At 37.2% G+C, this 26,571-nt stretch overlaps 1 protein-coding gene across 1 annotated transcript in view; it reads right to left on the bottom strand.

Moving 5' to 3' along the window:
- KIAA0319L (KIAA0319 like) overlaps positions 1-26,472 on the bottom strand; it is a 53,721-nt gene extending 27,249 nt beyond the window's left edge. The window contains exons 1-3 of the mRNA XM_026702644.2: positions 25,968-26,472; positions 19,382-19,548; positions 5,904-6,595 (exon numbers count right to left, since the gene is read on the bottom strand). Of these exons, the coding sequence (XP_026558429.1) occupies positions 5,904-6,595; positions 19,382-19,523 (834 nt within the window). The 5' untranslated portion in view covers positions 19,524-19,548; positions 25,968-26,472. The remainder of the gene's footprint in view (positions 1-5,903; positions 6,596-19,381; positions 19,549-25,967) is intronic.
- Positions 26,473-26,571: the final 99 nt, after the last annotated feature.

Genomic DNA, 26,571 nt, shown 5'->3' with positions numbered 1-26,571 from the left:
AAAAAGAGCAACTTTTACCCAAAAGCAGGCAAAGCAGGCGGACAGATTGAGTTGCTCACAGAATTACAGATTCACTTAGAAATCTATCTATCTACAATTGGCTATCTGCACTGAATAGAAGCTTCAGTCCTAAGGAAGGTTCGGCTCTGCAGAACCAAAGATCTAAAGATTAGCTACAAAGCAAGAAATGCAATGATTTCCTGCTTTTTAGCTAATCTAAATCATCGGGCACAGCAGAACAGTTGATGGTTGGAAAAGGAAAAAAAAAAGGAAAAAAAGCAACTTAGCAGGCAAGTTTGCCAGGTAAGGAGTGAGTGGGCGGGGAGGGTTCCCGCGGGCCATATAAGTGGCGCAGCCTTGTGTTCCTGCACAGCCTGGATTAATTGCTTTGGAGGGTGTTCTGCGGATGATATTTTTCTGTGGACCACCAATATTTTCTCACGGACCACCAGTGGTCCGCGACCCACCGGTTGGCAACCACTGCTGTAGAGCACACTGGTTCTCAACTGAGGCCCTAGGATTCTTAAAGGACACTAAGTGTATCAGATTGCAAATACTATATTGCTGATGTTGAGAAAATGCACCAGTTATATTCCATATCGTATCCAGGCCCTGATGGGGGACATAGGAGAAAAAAGTTTGAGAAACATTATTTTAGAGGATGGGGATCACTGGGATGATGATGATTGATGTTGGGATAGAAGAAATATTGAGATTATGCTAGCTATCTAAAACATGACAAATAATTTTTTATTTTCTATTCACTCAACATTTATCTTTCTTGCAAGCAGGATTTCCGTCTTCATGTTCAAGAATGCGAGTGAGGGGTTTGTTTTAGTAATATATAATATTATTTTACTCAGAAACTGATCAGACTGTTGTAAACAAATCTAAGGAACAGATGGAAACAATTTCCTTTCTTTTATCAGGAAATTCCTTCATAGACCTTCCGCATTCCAACGGCTTGCCTGAAGCAGCAAGAACCGGACATTTCAGTTTTAACTGGGCTTATCTGTATAATTGCATATTTTCTTGATCCTTTTTATATAGCATCAATCAAATTCTTAAACTGAAGTACCAAGAAACATCTATGATATGGACCATGTCTATAAGGAAAAATGCAGCATATGTTATTGCAGTAGAAATAAATTATTTTTATTATTAAATGTGTGATTTGGGAAGACAGAAGATAAAATTCTGGCCCTCGGTTTCTTATGAAAGAGCTTAAGACAGCAAGAAAAGGAGATTTGCTATAAAGGTACTACCAATTAAAACCAAAACACTGAGCATAAAACAGACAATCAGTTGCAGATTGTAGAGTAAAAAATAGCACTGGAAACCTGCTAGCCGTTAGAACTGCCAGAATCCGATATGATTACTCCAATCTATAATACAGGTAGTCCTCAACTTATAACAGTTCATTTAGTGACCATTCAAAGTTACAATGGCACTGAAAAACCATTGCAGCATCCCAATATTCATGGGATCAAAATTCAGATGTTTGGCAACTGGTTCATATTTATGACAGTTGCAGTGTGCCGAGGTCATGTGATACCCTTTTGCAAACTTCTGACAAGTAAAATCAACAAGGAAGCTAGAGTCACTTAATAATTGTGTTACTAACCTAACTACTGTAGTGATTCACTTAACAACTGTGAGAAGAAAGGTTGCAAAATGGGGCAAAATTCACTTAACAAATGTCTTGCTTAAGAACAGAAATTTTGGGTTCAACTGTGGTCATAATATTTACCACTAACTTAAATACAGATTTGCCTGATTAGCTGGAGCAAAAATGGTTTCTAACTTCTCTTAAGATGCTATTGACTTCTCCCATCTGTTCTACCCATCAGTCCCTTGGAGAAATCAGAAATCATAGCACGACCCTTGGTTTATAGGTGCTTGGTTTCTATCTTGTCAAATTTAATAAGATAGTTTCAGTAGAAAACCAGTCAATCTTATTTTTTAGTCAAGTCTATTAAAAAAAAATCCAGCAAGATTTTCTCTATTTTTTATAAAGAGGATGCACCTTCTCCTAGTTGGGGCATCTCCTACTTTGGACATCAAAAATGGTGCTGATAGTGCTTTGTCTTTGAAATATATTCCAACAGTTACTGTGTGAGAATTTCACTTGCTTCTCCCAACACAGTCACCAAAGCAGTGAGAGAAAATAGCACCAGGAGGACAGGTTGGATAATCTCTGGTATGTCAATACAACAGAACAAACTACCTATATAGATCCAGAGCTAGTGACAGAAATTGTCTATTTGGTGAATTAAATATTCGAACTGCTTTTTGCCATTTTTCTGTATATCAAGTTATAAAAACCTTCTGTTGCTCCTAAATGGCTTTGGAGTTGAAAGCTATACCAGTATAATTTAAGAAACAAAGCAAATTCTGAATCAAAATAAAAGGTTGTTTTATCTAGCTTTGATTTAGATACAGTGGTATCTCGATGCTCATTGTTAATTAGTTCCAGGAGGTGCAATGAGTATTAAAAATTATGAGTACTAAACGTTTTTTTCTCATAAGGAATAATGTAGTGAGTTAACAAGGCAGCCCACACCAACAAGTTCTAGCTTGTGCATTGAATACCAAACAATGAGTACTGAGATAAAAAATTTGCGTCAAAATGCATTGAGTACCAAATTCAATGAGTTTTAAAGCAGTTGAGTACCAGGGTACCATGGTATTGACCAGGTAACAGGCAGAGTTAACATACAATAAATGGACATATTACTTTTTATAAGGTTTATTTTCTAGGAACTGTATTTTTCTAGCTCTCAAATTGCAGTATCTCATTACTGGTAAAACTCAATTCCCTTCCTCTTAATTTTTAAGCATATTTTTTGGATGAACAGTGTTCCCTGTCACTTGTCATATTATCAGAGGTTCAATGCACATTCTAATGTATCCAGAAAAAGACAAATGCAGTGTAAATATGGCTTTTGGAAAATAGAAAAGGAAAACATAGGATAAAATAGACACGTTTTTCTTGCCCCACAACATGGAGCACAAAAAACTAGTCAGTGAAGAGTAGAAGCGACTGCTGTAATAAATGTTAGGAATAAAGCTAAAGCTACTATTTTTCTATCTTAGCAACCATAGAATTTTAATAGGTTGTTTCTGCAGTCCTTCTGCAGTGAAACAGCACTGATTTTGATCAGCAAGCTATGCTTCACATTTCTCTTGTTTAATCAGTCTCTACTGTCAAGTTCAAACTGACATTTGGACTTATTTTATTAATCCTGTTAGGTACTTAATTTTTTTGTTAATTAAACTGATGCAAGAACAATATTTTTAAACATAGCGGTGTGGAACAGGAAGTTGATATCTACGGAATCTGCACTCTAAATTTATCTTTTATAATACATGGCAGAATTGCTTTCTCAAATGATTCTGTTGCAAGGAAATTTTATTTTTGCATCTCTCAAAATTCAGTTTTCCACTATAAGCCAAAATGTAACCCCCTTTGCCTCCCACCTCAAACTGCAACACTTTGGACATTCATTCTACTAAGGTCATGCAGAAGTTTTAACATCACCATGATAATTAACTGCACATATATCCCTCTTTTCTTAAACTTATTATATGAAGATTAGCATCTGTGGAGTCCTTAGTATCTCTCCACTGATAACAAAATAATAATTTTAAATTTTCTTCATTTCTTTCAATTCACGGTTTGCTCTTTCTTAGATTACTGTAATAATTGATCAATCAATGTTGGTAGCCAAAATAGTCCCTATGTGTGTTCCTTTGTGTTAGTGTTGACTCCTGGCTAATGTCTTGACAAGCCCTTGTAATTTTATTGGCAAAATTTCAGAAGTGGTTTGCCATTGACTTCTTCCTAGGGTTGAGAGAGAAAGAAAGAGAGAGGGGGGGAGGGAGGGAGATTGGCTTAAGTTTTACCCAGTTAACTTTGTGCCTAGGGAAGGACCAGAACTCATCAGGTTTCTAGCCTGATTCCACTCCACCAAACTTGCTCTCAGGAAAACATTGCTATTATATGTATACCATTGGTTTTAAAAATATACATATTATTTTCTTCTCCCCCATTCTTTAGAATTACATTTTTTCCCACCACTCCTACAGTTATAAGATGCTCAGTTTCAGACTAGCAGCTTCCCTATAGCAGCAATGTAAAGTACAATGAGGAAAAGCAGGAACAGAAAGGTTTTTATAATCCTTCAATCACGTTTGAAAATGCTCTCTCCTGGCAACAGATCTAATTAACTGCACAAGACACTTTTTTCCAGGCTCATTGGAGCAATGAATTGAGAGAACTTTTCCTAGAACATAAAAATGGCACGATGTTGTGCTATAAGGCCGCACTTTTAAGCTATCCTGAGAAGCAAACCAGCAACCTTGCGAGACACTTAAAAAGTCGGGATCACAACTGAATCTTACATAATGATAAGAAAGGCTGATTTCCACATTTTCATTATAGAGACTTTTGCTTCTGAAAATCTTACATTCCTTCAAAGCCCAGCATTTGGTAACTTGGAAAGTGATAGAAATTTCCTATAAAAGGCCTAAATGAGCTTTTGCCAGAGTATCTTATGAACATGGGTTGGAATTGCAGCAAAATGTCATTATCAGAATATAGAGAGAAAAATGACAACTCAGGATGTGGTTTTAAAAAGAGGATGCAGTATACTTCAGTTGAACTCCCCTGAAATGAGCATTTACTGCTCAGGTCAGGAAGGATTCAGCACAGGGAACATAGTGTTATCTTTCTGTCATACCAAAGTAACAAACTCTTGTGAGAGGCCAGATGTTTATAATTTAAGGGACATGTTGTTGTTAAGGCTTTGCTAAGACAGAAAAGCTGAACAACTCCTAGGTCAAAGGACAGCAGAAGGATAGCAAGGACAAAGCAAAGCCATGTAGCTGTTTCCCATATAAAATGGGCCATTTCCAAATTTCCCAGAATGTCCTTTGACTCTGGTCTATATCCTGTTCCATATGATTCTGATCCTATTGGACTTCTCTGTAGTTGCAAAAACCTTGCTTTTTGTCATGCCCTGGGGTAGGAAGGAGATGTCTGCTCCTCAAAGGGAGCTTTTAATTAGGAATATCTTTGAATATTCTCCTTAATGGACTGTGGACTGTTTTGATTTTGTCTGTTGCTGACTGTTACTGATCTGATGTTTTAATGCTATGATATAAGCCACCTAGAGTCATCCTGTGATTGAGGCCATACAAACTGACAAATAAGTAATTTTATTTCCCAATTCAGGAAACTTTTAGTGAAAACTTTACTATAGAATGGTTAAACAATACAATGGAAGAGTACTGCACACGTAATTTACAATAAAAAGCTATATTTTGATACAATGTTTCAGTAACATCTGCAACATTTGAAGCAATATGCCAACAAATGGAAACATATTTATAGCTTTTAATAGTTCTGTTTGCTATTTTTGCTGTGTGAAGAGACATGGTGATAAGCAATAAGCTTTATTCTCAACCTTGCAACTGCAGAGGGGTATGGAAAGCATTCTGATGGCTGCAAATTAATCCACACTTTCTCTTTACCCTAGAGTTGAAAATAAACCTGGTAAATGTGTAGCCAAGGGTCTGGGTTAGGGTCAGCCTTAACTTTAGAGAGGTGTTGGGTCAAACCAGCACAGCCTTCCCTACTTCAGGGTTTGCTCAGAGAGAGATATGTATGATTTACCGAGTTTTGTCAGGTTAAAGGAATACAGATGCTACTCTAAAAGTCTGCTATTGAAAGCAAACAATCCCCTATCCATCTATAGATCAACAGAATATGGATTGTCTAAAGCCAAGTGAACTAGTTGGGTAACTGTCAAAGTAGAGAGACAACAAGAGAACAAGGTCATAGAAGTTCTGCATTGCCATTGGACTGAGTGGCATTAGTGCCATTCTAGGGATTCACTTACCCCCAAGGAGCCACTCCCACCAAGGTCATGCTCACTGTTCATGTTATCGCTGTTGGAAGAAGATGGGCTTTGGGGTTTCAGTTCTTTTGAATCGTTATTTGGCAGGAAGGTTTTTTCTATTTTAGTATGGTTTCCTGAAAGGTTTGCTTCCGGTCTTGAAGATTGTGGTTCTGTAACATCCTTCTGAGTAGGTACTCTATCCAAGGCTTCTGATGGAGCTGGATGGTTTATAGAGCTTCCAATACCGGAGTCCAGGTCTCGCTTTAGAGGATTTCCCCGGACATTTCCGAAATGGAATGCGTGAGCAGGCAGCTCTCTGAAGGACCTCTGGATCCTTGGTTTCCTCTGATGACTCTCCCTCCAGTTCAACCATTTGGGAAGATGGACTTGCCTCTCTTTGGCAGGTTGGGAATCTACATCAAGATCAGATTTTGTTACAAAGACCATGATGGGGTCCACCATGTCAGTTCTGATCTCCTGACACTTGTGAGACTTGCTACAGTTCACCTGGATGCAGATAGTGCCCATGAGCCAAAATGCATCACAGGCTGGGGTTTGACAACAAGCAGCTTGGCAAGAGTGGATAGAGTGCAATCCTTCTAGCAGCTGGAGTTGGACACTATCTGATGACCTCAAATTTCCCTCTTCCAAAGGCTTTCCAGACTGGCAAGTACTTCTGCTCCAGCTTCCATCTGTGCAAAGAGAAATAAAATTACAATCATTTTAAAGAAGCAGTAAAAACGAAGGCAAAATGATCACCAGTGGTTGGTTTTCTCACCTGTACAGCAACACCAAAGGTAATAAATCAATTAGTTTCCCTTTTCTTATCCAGAAAAATTGTTGTTGTTGCCATCATTTTTTTTTTTATCTCACCCTTTTAAATGTATTTTTAGTCAACTCAAGGTGGAGGACATGCCTGGTTCACCTGCCTCCTATTTTTCCCACAACAGCAACCCTGTGAGTTCGGTTGGGCTGAGAGAGAGTGACTGGCCCAGTCACCCAATTGGTTTCATGCCTAAGGGAGAACTAAAACTCACATCTCATCATTTTGAGCCAGCAATTTAACTGCTATACCAAATATGCTCTCTTACATTCAAATGTTTATGTTTAAAATAAGAAGGCGAGAAAGGAAGCAGTATACCAGCTGCTCAATGAAAACGGCAAAATGCTAAAAGATAACAAAGGAAAGGTGGAACTATTCTTGAACATACTATTGTGGGGTCAGAACACCAATACCCACTAACAAGTCTGCTGCCCCAAATCTGATACTGCGTTATGAAGTTGGGCAGCCTTATCAGTCAAATAAATAAAAAATCAATAAATCAATCTTGCCTAACAGTAATTGAATTTTTCCAGTAGAAAAAAATGTTCCAGAAAGTTTACTCAGTAGCTATATTTCTGAAGCTGCAACATACTGCCTCTCAACATACCTCGTGCTTGCTGTCAGGCATGAAATTATTGTCAAATGTATTACACTAATTATTGCAAATCTACTGAGGTATATAAGCTTATTTAGTTCCCAAATGAAATGTGCAGTAACAGCAATATATCACTAGAAGTATAATTAGTTCCTTTCTGAGCAAAAAAATAAACAAATGTTGCCACTGCCATTTTTAGGTGAGGTGATAAATTCCATCTATTTAGTGACAAACAAAATACCTCTTCATTAATTCAGATTTTGTAATAGTGACAAAAATATGCTTCTCTTTCCTCATTACATTAAAAAATGATGAGGTCATACATGCATTTTTTACATGCGGTAACTATTTAACAGAACATTGCTTTTTCTCACTGCACCATGATATTAAGAGGATTGGAATCCAAGAATAAAAACTAAACATAACCCTCCTACTCTTCAATATGAATCAATGGTGGCATTTCATTGTGATATGTGATGTTAAATGATAAGTAGAAAGAAATGTAAGTTATCTAGGGAACTCTGACTAAACAGAGCTGTTTTGAAATTCTGATCTCGGCTCCATCAGAAGGCTCCATATCTTCATGCCATCCCAGGATTGTTGCTTTTTTGCGAGACTTCTAGACAATGATTAAAATCAGATCAGGAATACTAACAACTAATTCGCCTATATTCAACTGCTTATAGGATTTTGACTGCACTACTGTAATCTGGTAATCAAATAATGATTCAGCATCATAATAATACAACATTGTAATTAATAATATGTAATTTAAAAGGCCCATATTTCTGAACTACAGAAGAATGGAAAATTAGATGGACATTAATAAATAAATTTAACTCTGTTTCTCTGTAAATAATTTGATGGAAAGGAATACCTGATTTCTCAAGAGAATAGATTTATTTTTCCCAACCCTATGAAATGACAGTGGTGAGATGTTTTCTACTTCACCAACCTAACCTATTGGGAGGAATTTTTTTCTCCTGTGCTATCCATTTTATCACAAATAACACCAAGAGTTTTTGCAACACTACTCTTAAGAGATATTAAGGGATGTATCTCCTTTGAGCTGAAAAGATGGAAGAAAAACTCTTCCCTGTGCATAATTGAATATAAACTGATACAAAAGTAAAATATGCTTCCCATCTTCACCCACAAATACCTAACTGCCTGGAACACATTAAAGTGACCTCAACATTTCCCAGCATCATGTGGCATGTATATAATCAGCTCAAGCCACTTATTTTCCTGACAAACATCTATGCTCCTGCATGCTCAAAGCATCTTTTGGAGTCTGAACCTGAAATGTGAACTGTCATCCTTGGTACTGTATTACATACTATTATTTAATATTCTATGTAGGCTTTATAATGATGTTACTACCATATAAAAGACTATTGAAGAAGAAAAAAATAAGCACTATGAACTTTGAACTGGCATGTATCCAATTAACTGTCATGATACATTATGTCAAATTAATTAGCTTACTAATCAGAAAGTCATAAGATGCTTTGTCAAACTGAAATCTAAATGTATTACATCTATAGCATTACAATAACTAACAAAAAAAATAGGTGTTAGCCGCATAAGATTTTGTCTTGACAATGCAAGCTGACTTCTGGTTTTTAATGCCTGGTGTATGGTTTCTTGGATTTTCCTTTCAAGATACAGATAATATTTGTCTTTTCCTAATCCCGATACTGTTCTCCAGAATTATTCAAAGGATAACGTACATAAAAGTTTGGCAAGTTTCTTACTCCCTCTCAATTAATAAATTAGTTAATTAGGCCCTGGAGATTTAAACCCAAAGAAAACAGAAGGTTTCTGTCAGTCTCAAACTAAGGTTCTGGCCCTTAATCTTGTTTTTTTACAATTGTGTAAACTCTTCTAGAAAAACAAGCAAGAGGAGCAATTGAGCAGTTCCACTTTTTCTTTCTTCTCTTTTAGCATTTTGTCATTTTCATGAAGCAGCTGATATACTGCTCATTTCTTGGGTAATCAAAATTCTCCATACTACTGCTTCATGACTCCTTGAAAGATTTAGTTTGGAAAGCATCGTTCATCCTGGTTGTGTAAGCAATAGTCAATAACAACAACCACATGTAATTTGTACAGTAAAGTACATGTACAATAATTTATACATTTTTGAAAGTTCATTCATTGATTCTTTGGGGAAGCACAGATATTTTTAATGCACAGTGCAATTTCACCTCCCTTTCCATTGCTTTCGTTCTCTTTAACAGCTGTATCCGCCAACTGCTATGTTCCACAAGCGCTTTCATTGCTATGAAATTACTTTAAGAGTTCAAGCTCATCCTGCTTACTTCTTGTGTTCTGAACATACAGAAAACAAAGGTGTGAAGCTTGTGAGCCAATGTTATTAGTGATTTGTTTTCATTGAGTTAAGTAGGTCATATTTTAAAAAAGCATATCCATTTTCCTCTATAGAGTGCAAGGCTTTATCCAAGTTCCTTACATCACTATTTTCTTTTTCACAACACCAGAGAATTCAGTTTAACGCCCTCTTGATTAAGCCAGATATATTTTTATCAGTCCTGTGAAATGCAACTCATTTTGTGCCAGCAGTCCATCAGGTGTCAGGCACAAGGAACCAGAAGCAGAATGTGAGATGATCGAGAGTTATTACTGTATTCTTGCAATGTTCATTTACCAGAATTTCACCAGGCTGATTGCGTTCTCTAGGGAACAGTCAGATAAGGCTTCAATCTGATGCTTTCTGCGATGTAAGGACTCTAAGCTCAACACCCTCTTCATACCTCCCCACTCTAGCTAGAGATTCCACTACATCAGAGATTCTTCAGATCACAGCCCTGAAGTTAATTATCTTCCACTAACAGCATTTGAATAATTTTAGTCTTTTACCTACATCATTCTTCTGTTGTTTCTCAATTCTCTACTATGGCCCAGAAAGTTGAATAAGCACAATAACTTGAACCCCCTGGTTCAGTATCCTTCATAGATCATCTAAATCTACAGTGATAATAATATATCTGCTCTGGCAGTATCGCTGATATCACATCTATTACTTAGAAATGGTAATTGATAAGTGGATTTTATGTATCTAGAAATTATTCTGTTATATTCCTAACCCATGCTTTTGGCATGAGTTATCAGACATGTTTGTTCCATAGCTCTTCTCCTTATCTTCTTATAGAATACTGCTGCATCTCCTCTGTCTTTCAGGGATACATTATCCTGGAGCATCTTCAGCCAAGCCCATTTTTCTTTCCCTGAAAACTCAAAAGAGCCAGTTTCTTCTCTGAGGCCTCAGATCTGTTCTAAGTTCCAGCAGTACAGAATATTTACTATATTATTTGTTTCTGGTTGTCTCTTTCACTAACTTTCATTAATTGTTCCTTATTTGATTCTTGTTCAGACAATATGTAGAGTTATTACCTTTGTCAGCTTATGCTGCAGTATCTCCACTGTTCGAGCTAGTAAACATCCAACCTCTCTTATGAGGTTGTGTGGCCATTCACTGCACCAGTCCTCCAATTTGTTTTTCCAGGTGCCCCCTCTAAGTTGCATTACTCAAATAAGTAATTTCTGGAGTCTGGAAATAAGACTCTGGAAAGAGTGTAGGGAAAAGCAGCAAAGATGATTAGGGGACTGGAGGCTAAAACATATGAAGAAGGGTTGCAGTAATTGGGTATGTCTAGTCTAGTGAAAGGTAGGACGAGCAGCGACATGATAGCAGTCTTTTCAATATTTGAGGGGCTGCCACAAAGGGGGGAGGGAATTGATTCTCCAAAGCAACTGAAAGCAAGACAAGAAGTAATGGTTGGAAACTAACCAAGGAAAGAAGGAATCCAGATCTAAGGAGAAATTTCCTGATGATGAGAACAGTAAACCAGTGGAACGGTTTGCTTTCAGAAGTTGTGGGTACTCCATCACTGGAGGCTTTTAAAAAGAGACTGGAGAGACATTTGTCTGAAATGATATAAGACCTCCTGAGCAGGGGGTTGGACTAGATTCTAGAAGACCTCCAAGGTCCCTTCCAACTCTGTTATTCTGTTAAATATACTGCAAGGTTGATTTCAGGAAAAAAAATATAAACACAGTGCAACCACTACAAGTCATGATTACAGAATCATATCCATTCATTTTGGAGCTCTCTGAATTCCTATCACTAACAGGAAGACAGTTAGATCTTGTTTTCTACCCAGGCTCCCAGGATAGCCAACTACATGCTGAATTTGGGAGTGGAGGGAAAGGTTTAGTGTTCTTATCCTGAACTTCATTGTACTGCCGAATCCCCACTGAACTACCCTGGGATCAGTTTTCACCTGACTGAAAGAAAGGAAAGGGATTTCCCCCCCCCCCCCTTAGTTTAACTGAATTAGAAAGCACCTGAATGTTTTTCTCTTCCTCCATCCTGCAGTCTATTTCTGAATAACAGGCATTTTCCTTCTTTGCTACAGAAATAAGCATTATAGATTTTTCCTGCAGTTTTCAGTGTTGTGCTAATTATTACACCAGAAGTTAAGCTCATAAGATTTTGACTGCATCAAAATGAAAGGCAAAAATAGAAAGGCAAATATTAAATAGAAGGGCATAGTTTCTATGCTTATGTTTCTTTGCATTTTTTCTTTCCTAATCTCCTAATCTCAAATTGTAATGAACTGGAAAGTTCTTGTATCAAATGTATCTTGCATCAAATGTCAATTCAATTACCGGTAAGTTGGCCCTGGGAAAATCTTTCAGTATCATCCTTTATCCTCATTACAACACTTAAGAATATGTATTTTATTTATATCTTACCTTTTGATAGACAAATCAAGGTGGCTAACATAGCAATAGCACTTGAGACTTACATACCACTTCACAATGCTTTACAGGCCTCTCTAAGCGCTTGACAGAATCAGCCTATTGCCCCCAACAATCTGGGTCCTCATTTTACCAACCTCGGAAGGACGAAGGCTAAGTCAACTTTGAGCCAATCAGGATCGAATTCCTGGCAGAGTGGGCAGAGTCAGCCTGCAATACTGCATACTAATCACTACGCCACCACAGACTCCTAACACCTAATATTTCTCCCTCCCATTTTCTCCACAACAACAATCCTTTCAGTTGAATTTGGCTGAGAGTGACTGACTAAAAGTCACCCAGCTGACTTTCATGTCTAATGTAGGACTAGAACTCACAATCTCCTAGTTTGTAGCCTGGTGCCTTAACTACTACATTAAACTGACTAATATGACAATAAAACTGGGAAAGTAATATAAAATGAACAACTTAAAGTGCTCTGGGATTTGGAATTCCAACAGACAGGCAGGCACCTGCCAATAAAAAAGTCAAAAAAATCTGGATAGTGGACGTGGCAGTATTTGGATATGGTAGAAGAGAAAGAAAGATTTGGAGAAGATAACAAAATAGAAACAGAAAATTTGTGGCAAAAGGAAGCAAAGATAGTACCAATAGTAATAGGTGCCTTGGGTGCAATCCCAAAACAGCTGGAGTTCCACTTGAACACCATCGGCGTTGACAAATTCACCATCAGTCAATTGTAAAAGGCAGCTTTACACTGAATAGCTTACATTCTGTGATGATATTTCTAACACCCTAAACATCAATATCTGCTTACTGCAGGTCCTCGGGATGGACCTATCTGTCCTTGGGAAGGATTCAATAGGACAACAAAAATGCCAAATCCAGTCTGAACTGTGATGAATCATAATAAGAAGATATTGACCATGTCTTACAGGACTATTGTAAGGATGAAAAAAAAATTAATGAAAAGTATTTGAATATAGTATGCTTATAGTGTGCTTAAATATTGCAAAAGAGTACTGTGAAATTTACAAATTTGTTATTAATATTCATTGGTCAATGAATGCTCCATAATCTTTAACCTAGTGATCAAAAATAGGAAGGAAAGAAGGAAGGGGAAAAGGAAAAGGAAAGGGAGGCTGTCTTTAAAATTCATCTAAAACTCAATAGTTGAACTAAAACAAAAGAATGTACTTAACATTGGGGAAACGGGCAGCCAGAATTTATTGCAAATGATCTCTCACACCAGGGCCCCAGCACACAAAGGGGCAAATTTGACTTGCAGCAAAGAACAATTTAAATTCTTACAAGATGTTGTATTTGCCAATTGCATTTATTAATCCGTCAAGCATCCTAACAATTCATTACAGTGTAATTAAAAAGAGGACACAACATTCTTGCCAGCTTGAAGAAGGAACGGTAGGGAGGAAATGAAAGGAAGAGCATTTAACTTCTGACTATAGTTAGGCAAAGCAAAATATTCCTAATTATACTTTCTTGCCAGCTGCCTCATATTTAAAATGCTTAATTTTAAAGTTTTCGGTTTGTGGCCATTATCTGTTGTGCTTATGTTAGCATTTGTCTTCACCAAGTTCCAGTTTGTTTTGTACTAAGCTCTCTGAGTGAAATTTATAATGCATGAGACAACAAGGGAGTTGTTTTCAAGTGAGCTTATTCCAGATCTGATGTTGATTAGGGATGAGAGAAAATGGGCCCAAAGTCACCCAGCTGGCTTCTGTACCTAATGCTGGACTTCAACCTGAGTTTCTCTGCCCCTATTCCAGCATCTAACTTTTAAACTATTTGGCCACAACAGAGAGTATTTTTTTCTCTTGTGTTTTGGCCGAAACAACATACTAAACTACACACAATAAAACCATATTATAAAATAAATGAATTTCTGGAATTTGCTCTGGTTTTGAAAAAGACATTTAACAAACACCAGAAGAAAATTCAACAATTTACAGAGTTGGTCGGTACAGAAGAGAGCATCAGGATGGGACGACTGGTGTAAAGAAATCTGTGAATTAATGTTCAACTATATTTATTTATTTATTTTGTTTGTATTTATTTATTTGTCAAGCAAGTATTAGATAACAGGTATAAGTATAAGCATGGTTATGAATACATGAAATGGATATGAATAAAAAAGAAACAATAGGATAGGGACAGTAGGCATGTTGGTGCGCTTATGCACGTCCCCTACAGACCTCTTAGGAAAGGGGTGAGGTCAATAGTAGACAGTCTAAGGTTAAAGTTTTTGGGGTTTGGGGAAGAAACCACAGAGTCAGGTAGAGTATTCCAAACATTGACCATTATGTTGCTGAAGTCATATTTCCTGCAATCAAGTTTGGTGCGGTTTACCTTGAGTTTGTATCTATTGTTTGCTCTTGTATTGTTGTGGTTGAAGCTGAAGTATTCATTGACAGGTAGGACATTGCAGTAGACAATTTTATGTACTATACTTAGATCGGACCAAAGGCGGTGTAGTTCTAGGTTGTCTAGATCTGAAATTTCAAGTCTGGTGGCATAAAGTGTTCTGCTACAAGTAGAGGAGTGGAGAATTCTTCTTGTGAAATATTTCTGAACTTTCTCAACTGTATTAATATCCATTATGTAATGCGGATTCCAGACTGATGAGCTATATTCAAGTATTGGTCTAGCAAATGTTTTGTATGCTCTAGTTAGTAATGTAATATTACCAGAGAAAAAGCTACGTAAGATTAGGTTAACAACTCTTAATGCCTTTTTGGCTATGAAGTTACAGTGGGCTCTAGCGCTTAGATCATAGGTCCTTGACATAGTTGGGGTCATCAACAAGGTCTTGATTATTCAGCTTACATTTTATTTGCTGATTTTTTTTTTGCCAATATGAGATAGAGCATTTGTTTGTTGAGATTTGAAGTTGCTATTTATTTGACCATTCTGACACATAGTTGAGGTCATTTTGAAGGATAGCAGTATTGTCAGTGGTGTTGAATAGCTTTACATCATCAGCAAACAGAACACAGTTGCTCTTAATATGATCACAGAGGTCATTTATATAAAGCATAAATTATTATATCTCATAAGGATCTAATCTGGGTCAGTCACCAGGACCAGAGATTTTTTCTTCCAAGCTTTCTGACGTGCTGGAGCCCATCTTCAGGACACTTCGCTCTGCTAGAAGAAGCCCAGAAGACAAAACTTCTGGTCCCGGTGACCGACCCAGACTGGATCCTGCAACATTATCCTGGCACCAGAGGTGGCATTCAGCAGGTTTTGACCAGTTCTGGAAAACTGGTAGTGGAAATTTTGAGCAGTTTGTAGAACCGGCCAATCCCACCTCTGACTGGCCCCACCCCCATCTATTCTCTGCCTTCCGAGTCTCAGGTGATTGGCTTGCTTTAATATGCAGTTTTGCTTGCTTTAATATACTGTGATCACATGTCATTTTAGACATCCTGAATAATCACCAAGCAGGAAATAAGCTTGTCTATTAGAGAGTCACATCATAAAATCTCTACAGCTTACGTGACAGCTTTAACATAGGCCCTTAAAGGAGAGAGACAGAGGAATCTTTTAAGTACTGAGGTCTACGTAAGATATGGAGTCAGGTTTCAAGAGCCTCATGAATGCACAACCTGGACACAAATAAATGCTACCTATTTGAGGCTTTTTACTCATTTTCAATTATAATTATGATATACACCTCTACTGGGATCAATTAAAAATCCAGCTTAATGCCGATAGGAAAAGCCAGAGTTTTACAGCCATCCAAAAGACCAGCAAGATTGGGACCATTCAGATCTCTGGGAGGAGGGCAGGCACTGCACAGGAAAAACATATCCCCTGGGTCCTGTGAGATGTTTAACAGAAGAGCAGAGTTGGAAGGGACTGTGCAGGTCTTGTTCTTCTGAAAGGATCCAGACCACACCAACCCTGCCAATTCTGATGAGATGGGCAGAAACAATTGGAGATAAGCAGTCCTGCAAGTATCTTGGCCTTATGCCATATAGGGCTTTAAAAGTGTGACAACTAGCATCTTGAAGTATACCTGTAAGCCTATTGGGAGCCAGTGTAACACACAAAGCAAAGATGTTACACAGTCAAACTTTATTGCATCCAAAGCACATTGTGCACATTGCGGCATTAATCTAGACCATTTGAAGCTTCTGAATGGTTTTCAAGGGCAGCCCCAAGCAGAGGACATCATCCAGATGGGAACTGACTGGGATATGAGTAACTATGAGCACAGTCTCCTGATCCAGGAATGGGCACAACTGGCACACAAGATGGATCAGTGCAAAGTCCCTCCTATGTTGCCATCCTCTCTGTGAGCAGATGTTGTGAATCGAGGCTGACTCCCAGATTATGCACCAACTTTGTAGAGCTCAAGAACTAGAGAAATCAATCTTTGAGTCCCCAATCTTTTCATCTCCACTAAGACCCACACAGCCTCTAGCATTAGCTAAGCACCTTTACAACATCACTTGTACCCAGCAGAGATCACAGCTGGATATCACTGATATAACGATAATAGTTCATCCTGTGTTATTATTCTTATATTAATTCTAGATTTAAAATAAAATCAACTTAGAGAAAAAGCAGTTGGGCATATTAATAAATTCCTCCTTTACATAAGTATATTTAATTTCAAGAGAGGAAAAATGGAAACCTGGAAAAATGCTGATTTTAACAATTTAGAATCACATCACTGTTTGAAAACAATCAGGACTTTTTAATGCGCAATACACTAAGCGCTAGACAATATCCACTTGTCCAGGAGGGAACAGAAGTTTGTCTGTTGCAAGAATACATTTATTCATTTTGAAAGGAGAGAGGTTGAGACAGACTGTGCCAGTACAATCTGCTAGAGAAACCCTTCTCAAGTACTTTTTTTTAAAATTGAAACTTTATGAAAGTTTTCTGGCTTAGCCTGTCAGAAAACTTTTGGTATTTATTTTGAAATCTGCACAAAATTTGGAACATAGTAGTCTGGAATAAAAATGTCATTGTAAGAATATTTTTAGTGAAACAAGGTCATAATGTTGTGAACATTTTCCTCACAAAAGCTTAAACATTTATAGGGGAAGGAGAAAAATTAAAGAAAACAAGGGAAGGTATTTGCAAGATAAGAATTATGATGACTCTTTAGCACAAATAATATGTTTGAGAAGCAGGCAATAGCATTGTAGTACAAGATATTTATTCCTTCAACTGTGTCTTAGTTCTGCATTTAGGATATTCTTGAAATATGGTAATTGATTTACATTTTTAAAAATACACCAAGAAAAAGACAGCATTGAAACATAATTTTGTGGAATTTAGGAAACAGAAAACTAATCTCAAAGAAATAAACACAGGCATTCAAACTAAATAATTTGTGATTTCTACTTTTACTGTGTATCCCAACCAAAAATAAGAACAATAAATCCAAGAGACTTTAAAATCAACTGTTTTTGTATGTGCAATACTAAAGACCAATGACTCACTTACTGCATTGTATATCAACTTAATTTTACCAGTTACTGAATGTCAAAAAAGACACCAGATAATTTACCAGAAGTGAGGAAGAAAAGTGATTTTTACTGTGCTATCCACTAACATAATGAGTTCAAATAGAATAATGTCAGTTTAAGAACCTTCTCTCAAGATATCAGTTTTTGCAGTTGATAAGATTTTTTTAGAAGAAAATATTTTTGCAAAAGCAATTAATTGAGATAAAATGCTGCACTTTTTGAGAAGGGTTTAAGAAATTATCCTAGGAATTTTCCATAGGCCATAAAGTTGACTCCAAGAGTTCTCCTTGTAATACCTCTTGTCTTCCCTTGCAAACCACAGAGTAAAGCTCCTTCTCTTTTTTTTCCACTGAGTCATTGATCTGTCTTCTCTGACTGCTTAAAGAGAAAACTTTCTCCCACTGAGAAGTATTTGCTATGTCAACATGTGATACAAGCTCCCTCCTTCCATTTTCAGGGTCACTTTGGGAGTCACAGCTTACAGGTGAGTTTTTGAACCCAACAGCATTATATAAGGAAGTTTATATCAAGAATCTTGAACCAAACCCAACTATTTAGCCATTTTAACTCTATTTCTGAATCATATCGTTGTAGTCCTTAATAACTAATTACAGCTAAGTCTTTGTACAATGTCCTTATCATTTACTAAAAGAACCTGTTAACAACTTTTATTTAAATATTTCATTTAATTTCCCAATATTTCCTATGTGCCTTAAAGCTTTTTAATCTCTCAGTTATATCAAAATTATTTACATGAGAATGTAAAGGTAGCAAGTGTCTATGGTATCTTTATAAGATTCTGGAATTAATTTGAAAGTTAAATATTTCCTGCTAAGTATTTACCTTTTCTATTTCTCTCCAAAACAATCTTACATATCCCTATAGCCCAGGGCTGTCAAACTCGCAGCCAGCAGGCCGGATGCCGGGCACGCTCATGCCTGGTTTAGCAAAGGGGGGGAAAGTCACAATATGTCATGTGACGACGATGTGATGACGTGAGTTTGACACCCCTGCTATAGCCCCTCATCAGAGTTTTGTGTGGCACATAGGACAACCCCTGTCCTACTTAGAAATGGTGTGTGTGTGTGTGTGTGTACATATACATTAGTGGAAAGAAAAAAAGTACCTGGAATAGAAAAGCACTATATTAATTACATACAAAAAGCACTACATATTAATTACATACAACATATATAATTGGCATCATTTGCCATGTATTTTATATTAGAAGATGTATACCCAAATGCTCACAAGAAGCAGACACGCTCATTTAGAGCTTTGTATTTCAAAAGGAGAAAAAACACAGTGTGAAAACTCAGAGCACACAGATGGTTTGAAGGCGTAGATAGATAAAGTGCCAACTTAACAAACCTTGGCTAAAAATCATACAATGTGGGAAGCTGTATGTCTAACTCCTGCTTAAAAGTATCTCAAGAGACGATTTTTAAGATAATGATATTCAAGGTGCAGTCATATTTACAACATTTATTAAAAGGCAACACCTTTCAGAAACAACAGCTCACTTTAAAAGACATATATGCACTTAATAAAATTTCTTACAGTAACAAGATGCTACCAGTTACTTCTGATTGTTGACTAATAATAGACCAATATGGCTTTCCTTCTACAATGTCAATCTTAACAATGGGTGTGCATAAGCTTTAAATTGATAACAATTCATAGAACAAATATGTTTACATTGCATAGATTGATAGACCCTTATTCATTCACAATTGTAAATATCTTGGAAAGAAGCATAGAGTCTCACCTGTACAGAAAGAGAGGGCACTGAGGCAGACAAATATGTAGATTAGAGGAAGATGGCCCAGACACTTGGCAGATTTTCTAAAGAAGGGTACCAGTGAGTCCAAAAAGCTGGTGCTGAAACTGCTTTCCAAGCTCTTCTCCATGGCCTTTGCAGACAGACACAGAACTCTATAAATATAAATGATATACAAATTGCTTTTAAATATTTTGATCTCCAACTACAATCACTTTTGGAAAACAATTATACCTGTGTATTGAGACAATGAATACACACACTCAAACATAAAAAACAGTTTCTACGATTTATAATTAAATTCTAAGATTTGCTCCAGAATTTATCTTTAAAAATTCCATACAGCTGTCTTAATTGGTATATAGTTTAGAGGTTAAAGGCAGGGTCCCCTATGGCCACATGATGAGATATAAAATCAGTTAATCTTCAAACATGAAACAAATAAATGCAAGGAAAACTACATGTGGCAAATTCTATTTTTTTCAAAATAGTTGCCTACATAATTCTGAAGGCTGCCTGCTTGACATTTGTTTACTGATGGCCAGCTGTGTTCACATATCAAATACTCAGTACTGAAACTAGCCCACATTCGGGAACAGTGGCATATTATGAAATTATGCAATACAAGCAAACTCAAAGCAAAGCATGCTAATTCAATGGCTTTTAAATGGAGGTTTTAGCCACTGTTTGAAAATTAAAAGCATCCATGCAGAGACTTCTAGTTCCACCTGTGCTTCCACAAATATAGTCTATCTGCTAAACAGGTGAAACTATATGCTTATTTGTACTTCCTAACAGTAGCCAGAAAACAAGACAAAAATTGGAGCAAGCAACAAGTTGAAATGCAATGGAAAAGTAATCTTAGCCAAGTAAGACCTGAACTTACTTTCTACTAGAAAAATTAGAAAAGGTTAGATAAATGAATCCTTTGCTTGCTGATATATTACCATAATTGAGCCCAGAATTTATATTGCTAAGTGAGAAATTTATTGAGTTTTGCCCATTTTATGACTTTCCTTGCAACATTTGTTAAATGAATCATTGCAGTTGTTAAATCAGTGACATGGCTGTTAAGTGAATCTAGCTTCCCCATTGAATTTGCTTGTCAGTAGATCGCAAAAGATGATCACATGAACCCCGGGGACATCATAAATATTAACCAGTTGTCAAGCATCTGAATGTAAATCATGTGACCGTGAGAATGATGCAACAGTCATAAGTGTGAAAAATTGTCATAAGTCACTTTTTATTGTTGTTGTAACTTCAGTCACTAAATGAACTGTTGTAAGTTGAGGACCACCTGTACTGTATAAATTGTGCTGATTTCTGGCATGTTCCTTTTATTAAATTTAAATGGAATTCTGCTTAGCTTGCACCTACATTTATCTTAAACTTACATTGGGCATTTATATCTTGCCTTTTCTATGTATTCATTACAAGGGATCTGAAGAATAGAAAGAATAATTCTATCAAGAACCTTTATTTTAACTCTCAGTGAATTTTTCTAGTCTTATGCCTATAGAAAAAAAAATAGCTACAGTTAATTCTCAACTTACAATTCATTTAGCGACCATTCAAATTCAAGCATTGAAGCATTGAAAATTTTAACTTATAACCATTTTTCACAGTTATGACCTTTGCAGCATCACCATGATCATGTGATCAAAATTCAGAAGCTTGGCAACTGGTTCATATTTATGATAGTTGCTGTGACCCCAAGGTCATGTGATCATCTTTTGTAACCTTCTGACAAGAAAAGTCAATGGGGAAGCCAGATTCATTAACAACTGGATTACTAATTTAACAATTGCAGTGATTCACTTAACTGTGGCAAGAAAAGTTCTAAAATGGGGCAAAACTCACTTAACAAATGTCTCATTTAACAACAGAAATGTAAGGCTCAATTGTGGTTGTAAGTGGAGGACTACCTATCCTGAAATAACATACAGAAAATAGGATTAACACCTAACAAGCAGTAAACAATCAAGGAACTACCAACTCAACCAAGCAGCAAACAACTGCCCAACCACGGAACTACCAAGGAGAAACAACACCCTGACTAACAGTATAAATAGAGAGCAAATCCCACTCCCTTCAAGCGGATGTTAGCTAGTTGGGTAACAAAAGCAAAAACATGTAAAAAGGAAAACAACCAAGCTCAAAATGCAACCATGAGCTATATTCTCTTCTATTGGTAAATAACTACAGTACAGTCCATGTGTTGCAAAAGTGTATACTTTGGTGAAGAGATCATAACATAGATGAAGAGAAGATGCCCCTCCACTTTTCCTTGTACCACAAAGGTTTGCATTGTCTGGTAGGGTCACTAGCAAAACTGTTGTATTTAGTTGCTGGAACCGAAAACCGGATGTAACTTGAAACTTTGGTTCTTTCCCAAAACAAAGCAAATTTTATAATCTGGTTATTGTATTCACCATTGAAAATGAACAGTGGAGGGAAAAACGAGACAAAATTATAATAAGAGGCAGCTACAATCTTAGGGAACTTTATTACTGCATTTGAACTGCCTCACTAGTAAATTTTGCTGGTTCCAGAATCTACTAACAATTTAGCTCTGGATATTGTTACATCAATTTAAATACTGAAACATCATAAAATTCCCTTTACTTTCTTTTCTTTCCTATATAGAATAATGTATCCATCCACATGACAATAAGCACTGGATTAGATTGGTATTATTATCTTAGAGAAAAACATAGAAGTTTGTTCCTGATGACTTGGATAGCCTGTTCATCACATTACTGGATTACATAAGAGATTGGCCATGCCAAAATCAGTGCAAAGCTTCTGCAGTGGCTGAACAGAACATGAACAGAAAGTTCACCTGAAAAGCTACTGAAATACTGCAGAGGATTCTAGGGTACATTTTCAGCTTGCATTAGGAGTCAACAATGCTGGAAGACATATGACAGCTTGAACTCCCATGTATGGCAGGTAGTCATTATTATGACAGCAAGCTGTCTAGTCTAGCTATATCATAACACTGCTGAATTCATCTATATCTTGCATTCAATTTTATGTTTTGCTCTAGGATGACTAACAGAATTAGGTCACTGCTACTATGCTTGCCTTCATTAAAACACCCTGAGAACACAGGAAGAGATCAAAGTTCAGTTCTGCCTTTTGTAAATGTGGAAGTCTACAGTATTTACGTGGCACAATGAATATAACCTTGTTGCAAAACCAGATATTAATCTGGTATAATACTTCATAGTAGGTATTAGTTGTAATCATATATCTAGACCTTTGACCACTGACTGCAAACTTTAACTCCAGCTGTTTTTTAAATCTTTTTATTAACGAGACAGCAGCTTTTATAAAAACACAGTTGTTTGCTTCTTGTAAAAGAGTTATAGCATGGTTTAAAGATATACATAGGAGATCAAACTGTAAAAGAACTTGGAGGGTTGGTTTTTTTTGGCTGCTGGATGTTTTAAGTATGGATCACATCCTAAATTACTCAATACATTCAATGTATGAATAACAACACCAATTTTTCTTTATTAAAATAATAGCATTTGGGATCATACTGATTTTTTTTCTTAGTCACTTCACCCTACACTGCTGGTGAAAGACACCAGCAAAAAGAAGTTGCTACTAGAACTAAAGTGAGGAGAGAATCACTGAGACTTTTTTAACAAATAAGAAACAAACATTCTGCTAAATTTATTTACATATTCAATGCATTATCTGTGGTCTTAAAATTGCAAATGCAACAATAGCAATAAAGTTCTGTTTTAAAAATAAATGTAATAATGACCTGTCTATGAAACAAATGAATTAATGTATCTCTGACCTACAAATATGAAAGAAATACTTCAAGCATGGTCTTCTATTACAATTTGCTATCCAAGTAATACTTGGAATTATTATTTGTACTCACTGCTGATTCAAAGGGGATGTTAAAAGTATTCACTGAAGATATATTAGATATAAGGTATTTCAAAATGTTAAGGTATGCTTTCATATATAGCATATGAATATCTGTTTATCAACACGCCAGATTTTTTAATAAAGGAAAAGGACTCCTTATTATGCACAGTTTAAAAGCTTCCCTCAGTGTCTATGCAAATGGATGCATATTCATTATTCATCAATATACCATTGCTCACTTGATTCAATTTAGGTTCATTACTGTTTTAACAGAACACTCTATTTCACAATTGTAAAGCTCTTAATACAGAAAATATAATTTACTGTTCATTACAAAACCCCTTCCAACTTCTCATTTAGAGAAGCTTTTAACACTCTGAAATATTTAACCAAAAAGATGTTTGTATCCAGCAAAATATCCTTATTTGAAAGGTACCTCAGTCTTAAACCACTGACAAAATTAACATTTGAGGGATGCTACTTTGAAATTTCTGATATTCAAAGTGATTTTTCTCAAAATTTAAAATAAAAACCTAACTTACCACCAAAAAGTTTCTTTCTCCTCAAAGAAATTAAATCAATTTCTTTTTTTAAAAAAAATATCTGATTTCTAAATTAGAATTGGTCTTGTCTATCACAGAATCTACTATTTGGGTCTCTGTGAGCAACTGTTGGGCAAGCTCTGATAGGATAAAAGGAAAGTCCAGAAAAGTAACTCATAAAGAAAATCAAAATATAACGCCATTGGAAAACTCTAGTGCAACAGAAGTAGATAAATATTTCCAGTCAAAATAGTACAATCCACTGCTGACAGCAATCTACAGAGACATAGTCTCCTTTGATAGGTAAGGACTTATCTAGCTAAATAGGTACCTACCTATCAAAATAACAATAGACAGTATAAGAGCTATTTAGTTAAAAGAAAAAGCAGGCTCAAATATTAAATCTGATCATTTTAATCCATAAAAATAAGACTCAGCTTTCAGCCAGAGTGTACCCTAGCATTTCTGAAGACATAGAGCATTTCTGTCTTCCTAGTGATGTTCAGCATGGATTATATTAATCCACTCAAGATGGATACAGTGCATGGAGCTCCAGGAGGAAAGGTTGCATATATATTAAAGAACAAATCATATTTGTTAGAAATAAGTTCTCATTTGACTGTTAATTTTAAATTCATTTGACTTATATAGCCACCCATCTCAACCGCATGACTCTGAGTGGCTTACATTTAAAACAACTACAAGAAAATACTATCAAACCATAAAAAGAACATACAAAAACAAATACAAGCTAACAATATCCATAGCAAGGGCCTAAAATCTACATCCAACATAACTGCTATATGGGCTCCTTAAAACAACACAGTTTCTGTTTATCCTAATTGTTATGCAACAAGCCCAGTTTCAATTCCTTCCACAAAACAGTACCAAATTAATTTCCTGTTATTTTCACTTTAGTAAAAGACAAACAGAACATGTGATATAGACATCAGTGTTCTGCACTAGTTCAGTTTTGTACAATAACTTTAACAGGTTGTAGGAGCTGTATTCTCTATATTTGTTAAATAAGCACCCAAGGTAATTGTTAGTTCTGTAACTATCAACTATCAACTCTTCAGTGGCAGCTATGCTATGTTAAATCAGGTACCAGACTCAATCTTCAGCATCTTTTGGAAAGGGGGTACGAAAGAGACAGTGGCCCTGAAAACCTTGGAGGGCTGATTAACCAACGTTCAAATTTCTAAGTTTCCATAACGTGCAGAAATGCTTTGAGTGGTGCAGGAAGCTATGGCCAGGCACATCTGTCTCTGCTACCCATGACTATATAAACTTTTCAGTTCAGACATTGCAGGTCAAGGGTCATCATCATCCCTTGCATATCCCTTTGTTTGTGAACTCCAGGTAGGTTTACTTATTTATAAGAATTATAAATCGCCTCGCTCCAAAGTATTATGAGTGGTGTAAAAATCAAGTTAAGAGTATGGAAAGGCAACAGAATAATAAAAAGAATTGTAAATTGTATTCACTAACAGACAATAATGGTGTGAGCAACACAAACAAATACTTAATTGCCTCACAGTCTATACACGGCATGAAACCTTACTCTATTTTTACACCCCCAATTCTTAAACTGGCAGTTTTACTTGGATTGTTATATGATTTCGTAGATTGTTTAGTCAATTTCTGTGCTGTAGAGGTTCTTTTGATGTTCAGGAAGTTAAACCTGACTCTTGGTTCTGTTTTGCTGGACAATAACAGAAATAAATGACTGACAGCATAATCGCCAAAGACCCTCAGGAAAAAAAAACACCAAGTTTTAACTCTTCCGGGGAGGGAGCAAAAAAATGGGGGGGCCACTCTTGCTTTGGGGGGGGGATCAGCTGTTCCAACGAGGGGATCGGCCTCCCAGGACACGGGGAAATACAGGCCGATCCCACGACGGGCCGGTGAAGTAAGTAGGCAGGTTCCGGTGACAGACGGCCCTAGAGCTGGGGGGTGGGGGGGAGACGGGTTGGGACACACGAACTTGGATCGTCTCCCTAACCTCAACCGCTCCGGGAACCCTAATCCCCAGCGCTCCCAGTCACGGAGGCCCCAGGACCTGACATAAGGGAGCCAACAAACCTGAAGGCGCCGAGGAAGCGCAAGGCAACCCAACCCAGACGGCGGCTACTTACCAGGGGAGCATGGCGGGCCGCGGTGAGGGGACAGGTGTTCTTGGCTGACAGGTGGAAAGGCGGGGAGCGAGCAGTTGGGTTGGCCTCTGAGGTAAACCGCTGGAGGGAAAGGTCCTCCTGCCCATTACCCTCGTCAGGGCTGCGGCTTTACCGCCACCATGGACAGGAGGTAGGCCGCAGAAGCTCCCTGGCAGCTTCTTCAACCCCCCGCACTCCACCAAGTTGTGTTTTTAAACAGCCCCCCAAACCCTATTTCGGAGGCAGAGCAACTGCAACGCCTCGCACTCCGTCCCCCTCCGCCCCCTCCGCTTCTTTCCCTTCAGCCGGAAACGCAAAAAAAAAAAAGACGTACGCCTAGACCGGCCTCTCCACCAATCGGCGCTCCCGACCGTCGGAACGAGAGGAGGGGCGGGAGGGAGAAGAAGAAAAAAAACGTCCTCTCGCCGTTGCTATGGTTGCCCGAGCGCAATTCTTCCACACACACACACACACACACACCCCGCCCTTCGTTTCCTCAAAAGGGAAAGCGGAAAGAGCCGGCCTTGAGGGGTGGAGACACAAGGCCCCCTGTCGTTGCCTTTAGATGACATGGCGGGAGAGGCTT

Source organism: Pseudonaja textilis, chromosome 10 (genome assembly GCF_049901715.1).
Source record: "Pseudonaja textilis isolate UNSWEBS1 chromosome 10, rPseTex1.2, whole genome shotgun sequence".
Classification (NCBI taxonomy): Eukaryota; Metazoa; Chordata; class Lepidosauria; order Squamata; family Elapidae; genus Pseudonaja; species Pseudonaja textilis.
This window is presented reverse-complemented; position numbering and strand designations above follow the sequence as displayed.